The 5,090-nt window shown below is 62.3% G+C and overlaps 1 protein-coding gene across 1 annotated transcript; it reads right to left on the bottom strand.

Annotated features, from left to right (window-relative positions):
* Window positions 1–1,591: 1,591 nt before the first annotated feature.
* Window positions 1,592–4,076, bottom strand: LOC130608501 (UDP-galactose translocator-like). The gene is given in 4 exon segments (XM_057426424.1): window positions 1,592–2,320; window positions 2,886–3,037; window positions 3,829–4,015; window positions 4,017–4,076. Coding segments are annotated over 4 exon segments (1,128 nt in total).
* Between the last annotated feature and the right edge of the window lie 1,014 nt (window positions 4,077–5,090).

Raw genomic sequence — 5,090 nt, 5'->3', positions numbered from 1 at the left:
AGCAGCACCCACCCGGAGCCTCCTCTCTATGGGCCGCTCTAGGACCAATAAAAGCCTCGTCTCCACACTTTGTGGCTTGACCAATGGGAGCCCCCCTTATAGAGTCCATCGGGGCAACGCTTGACCAAAACAACCTTAATTCAGCCCAAAAAGCAACAATAAACCCGATGGGGGGGGGGGGAGTGTCTATAGGACCCCATAGGGCCCATGGGGGGGGGGTGCTGTACAGTCTCAATAAGGCCCATCAGGGTCTCTATGGCCCCTATAGGGCCAGGATAGGGCCCGGGGAAGGGTGCTGGATGCCATCAGGAGCCTTTGTCCTTGGAAGGAGGAGACCTGCAAGAGAGAGAGAGCCCGGAGCTGAGGGCCCAGGGACCCTCGGTGGCGCTGCCATGGACCCTATGGATCCTATAGGGCCCCATGGGGGGGGTCCCTATAGATCCTATATGGCCTGAGGGGTCCCTATGGGTGTTAAGTGGCTGTGGGGCAGATGTCGATAGATCCTCTGCGCTCCTGTGGGGGTGCCTATGGGTTCTATAGGGCCTGGAAGGGGTCCCTATGGATTCTATAGGGCCTGCAGGGGTCCCTATGGCTCCCATATTGCTCAAGGGGGATCTCTATGGCTCTTCTATGGCCTCAGGGAGGTCTCTACAGACTCTATGTAGCCCCAAAGGGGGGATCCATATAGGTGCTATAGGGGTCTCCATAGCCCAAAGAGGGGGTCAGTGGTTAGTGCCCCGCCCCCCCCCCCCCCGCAGCACGCGCCCGTTTGCCAAATCCGCCTTTATTAGCCCCAAATCACAGTTAAAAAACCCTCCGCGGCCCCTCCCCCCCCCCCCCCAAGAAACAGGGGTCCTGCCCCTCCCCCCACCAGGAAAGAGCCCAATGGGTCCCCATCACCCAATGGGCCCCCCCCAGTGTCCTTCATCATTTGATGGACCCCAGCACTAACGAGGTCCCCTGGCACCTAATGAGCATGAATGGGGCCCCCATCACCCCAATGAACCTCCACCATTAATGAACCCCAATGGGGTCCCGCCACCTAATGAAGCCTGATTGGTTCCCCTGTCACCCAATGACTCGTGATGCACACCAAAGGGTCCCCACTATTAACGGCCCCCATCACCCAATGAACCTCAATGGACCCAATGGGTCCCCATCACCCGATGGGCCCCCATCACCCAATGGAACCTCAATGGACCCAATGGGTCCCCATCACCCAATGGACGTCAATGGACCCAATGGGTCCCCATCACCCATGGACCTTAATGGGCCATGAATAAATCCAATGGGTCCCATCGATTAATGAACCTCAATGGCCCATTAATGAACGCCAATGGGCCATCAACGAGCCCCAGTGGGTCCCATTCCTTAATGAATCATGAGCTATTAATGAGCCCCACTGGGTCCCATCACTTAATGAACCTCAATGGCCCATTAATGACGCCCAATGGCTCCCACCCCTCAACGAGCCTCATCAACGACCCCCACGAGGCCCTCACCCCCCATCCATCTCCCTGGGGTCTCGGTTGGGGTGCAGCTGATGGGGGGAGGGGATGGGATGAGCCCCCCCTTCCCCCCCCCATCCCCATCACGCTCCCACTGACTTGCCGCTGGCGCCGCTCTCCTGTTGCTGCTGCTGCTGCTGTGGGGCCTCATCCTGGCGCTGCCATTGGCGGTGCTGGGGCCGGCCGTAGAGGCACACGGCGGCCAGCACCAGGGCCGTGCCGGCCAGGAAGGGCGCGCGGGGCCGGAAGCCGAAGAGGGGCACGGAGGCGGCGGTGGAGGCCAGGATGGCGAGCGCCGTGGCGAAGCCCTTGAGGATGTTGTCGGCGTAGCGCACCACGACGGCCACGAGCAGCCCGCCGGCCGCCTGGTTCAGCACCACGGCCCACACGGCGCCCGTGTAACCGTAGAAGAAGCCATCGCGGGCCACGGCGGCGCCGTCGGTGGCGGCCATGGCGGCCAAGGCCAGCGCCGTGCCCACGGCGCCCAGCTGCACGTTGCGGAGCCAGATGGAGCCGCCGCGGCGCTTGAGCAGGCGCTCGAAGTAGACGCCGGCGAAGCCCGAGGAGAGGCAGGAGGCGGCCACGGCCGCCAGCCCCACGGCGTAGCTCTGCGGGGGGGGCGCGTCCGGCGCCGACGGCGGCGTGCCGGGGTTACCGGCGGCGTCACCGGTGTCGGTGCCTTGCTCGGCCTGCACCAAGGCGACGCCCACGGAGAGCAGCGCCAAGGAGAGCCATTGGGTGCGGGACAAGGGGGTGCCGAGCAGCAGCACCGAGAACACGGCCGTGGTGAGGATCTTGAGCTGGTAGGTGACCTGCGGGGGAGCGGCGGGCGTGGGGCGGTGGTGGCAATGGGGCACCATAGGGAGAGAGCACCTACGGGGATATCATGGGGATGGGGCGCCTATGGGGACTGCATCATCTACGGGGGTACCGTAGGGACACAGGCACCTATGGGGCAGGATCACCTATGCGGGTACCATAGGGACACAGGCACCTTTGGGGCAGGATCACCTATGCGGGTACCATAGGGACAAGGACATCTATGGGGTCAGCATCGCCTATAGGTTCAGCATCACCTATGGGGAGTGCATCGCCTATGGGGGCACCATAGAGAGAGAGCACCTATGGGGATATCATGGGGACGGGGCACGTATGGGGACATGCCTCACCTAAGGGGACTGCATCGCCTATGGGGACAGCCCCCATTGTCCCCATTGCCCTCACTGCCCCCATTACCCCCACTGCCCCCATTCCCCCCCATTGTCTCCATTACCCCCATTGTCTCCATTACCCCCACTGTCCCCATTGCCCCCATTGTCCCCCATTGTCCCCATTACCCCCACTCTCCCCATTGCCCCCATTCCCCCCTTGCCGCACCTGGAAGGTGGCCGCAGGCAGGTTGGAGATGGCCACGTACTGGAGGTTGTTCTGCAGGGTGTAGATGAGCGAGGGCACGGCCAGGCGCAGAGTGTCCCCCGCCTGCCCCCACAGCGCCCCCTGCAGGCTGCCCAGCGCCTGCCGCACGCTGCCTGTGGCACCGGAGACACCCCGTGGCACCCAACGGTGCACGGTGACACCCAATGGCACCCAGAGACACCCAATGGCACCCAACGGTGCACGGTGACACCCAATGGCACCCAGAGACACCCCGTGGCACCCAACGGTGCACGGTGACACCCAATGGCACCCAGAGACACCCCGTGGCACCCAACGGTGCACGGTGACACCCAATGGCACCCAGAGACACCCCGTGGCACCCAACGGTGCACGGTGACACCCAATGGCACCCAGAGACACCCAATGGCACCCAACGGTGCACGGTGACACCCAATGGCACCCAGAGACACCCCGTGGCACCCAACGGTGCACGGTGACACCCAATGGCACCCAGAGACACCCAATGGCACCCAACGGTGCACGGTGACACCCAATGGCACCCAGAGACACCCCGTGGCACCCAACGGTGCACAATGACACCCAATGGCATCCAGAGACACCCAATGGCATCCAACGGTGCACGGTGACACCCAATGGCAACCAACGGTGCACGGTGACACCCAATGACACCCAACAGTGTACAGTGACACCCAATGCCACCCAATGGTGCACAATAACACCCAGTGGCACCCAGAGACACCCAATGGCACACAATTGTGTACAGTGACACCCATTGGCACCCAATGCCCCCATGTCCCCCCAATACTCCCCCACCCCCCATGTCCCAATGACCCCAATACCCCCATAGGGCCCCCCATGTCCCCATGCCCCCCATGTCCCCAGATACCCCCCCATCCCACCCCCCGCACCCCCGGGCGCTGACCTCGGTGCTGCAGGACGAGGAGCACGAAGCCGGCGCTGCCCTTGAGGAGCTCGGCCAGGACCACGGCGGTGCTGGGCCGGAAGCGCTGCCCCGGCCGCGTGCGCACGTAGCGGATGCTCAGCACCAGCGACGCGTTCTGCAGCACCAGCACGGCCAGGCTGGCGCCGCGCAGCCACGCTGGGGGGCGGGTCAGTGGGGCTGCCCCACAGCGACCCACCCCCGCCCCATACAGACCCATAGAGACACATAACGGACCCATAGAGACCCACAGCTGCCCCATAAAGGACCCATAGAGACACATAACAGACCCACAGAGACCCATAACAGACCATAGAGACCCACAGCTGCCCTATAACGGACCCAGAGACACCCATAACTGACCCATAGAGGCCCATTAAGGACCCACAGAGTCCCGTAACCGACCCATAAAGACCCACAGCTGCCCCATAGAGATCCATAACAGATCCATAAAGACCCATAACAGACCCAAGGAGATCCACAGCCACCCCATAGAGACCCATAACTGATCCATAGAGACCCACACCTGCCCCATAGAGAACCGCATCTGCTCCATAGAGACCCCCTATAGCCCCCATAGCACCCCTATAACCCCTCTATAGGCCCCATAGCCCCCCCTATAGGCCCCATAGGCCCCCTGTAGACCCCCTAGGCCCCTATAACCCCTCTATAGCCCCTGTATAGCCCCCCTATAGCCCCTCTATAGCCCCCATAGCCCCCCTATAGGCCTCACAGCCCCCCTATTGCAGAGGACAGCCCTGGATGTGGAGACCTGCCTGGGCTTGGCCTCCTCCATCGTCTGTAGCCTCGTCCATCTCCACGTGGAGATCTTTGGCACCCAGGGCAAGCCAGCCATTGCCCACCGTGACCTGAAGAGCAGGAACATCTTGGTGAAGAGCAACTGGCAGTGCTGCATCGCAGACCTGGGTGAGATGGGGGGACGGGATGTGGTACTCCAGTGTTGTGATATCCAGGGATGTGGTACTCCAGGGATGTGGTACCCTGAGGATGTGATACCCACAGACGCAGTACCCTGGGGATGTGGTACCCAGGGCCATCCTGCCCTAGAGATGAAGCATCACGCAGTCACAGCACGAGCATGGCCCTGACTGACTCCATCATCCCAGCATTTCCCAGTTGGCCTTGCCAATCTCCAAGGTCTCTTCCAACCCCAGTGCCTCTCTGATTCCCTCCTCAAGGGCTGGCTGTGATGCACTCCCAGGGCAGCGACTACCTGGACATTG

This window comes from Pezoporus wallicus, unplaced genomic scaffold (genome assembly GCF_028554395.1).
Source record: "Pezoporus wallicus isolate ANWC-B61680 ecotype Strahan unplaced genomic scaffold, APGP_CSIRO_Pwel_v1 contig_14288, whole genome shotgun sequence".
Taxonomy (NCBI): domain Eukaryota; kingdom Metazoa; phylum Chordata; class Aves; order Psittaciformes; family Psittacidae; genus Pezoporus; species Pezoporus wallicus.
The sequence above is the reverse complement of the archived record's forward strand: the minus strand, read 5'-3'. Positions and strand labels throughout refer to the sequence as shown.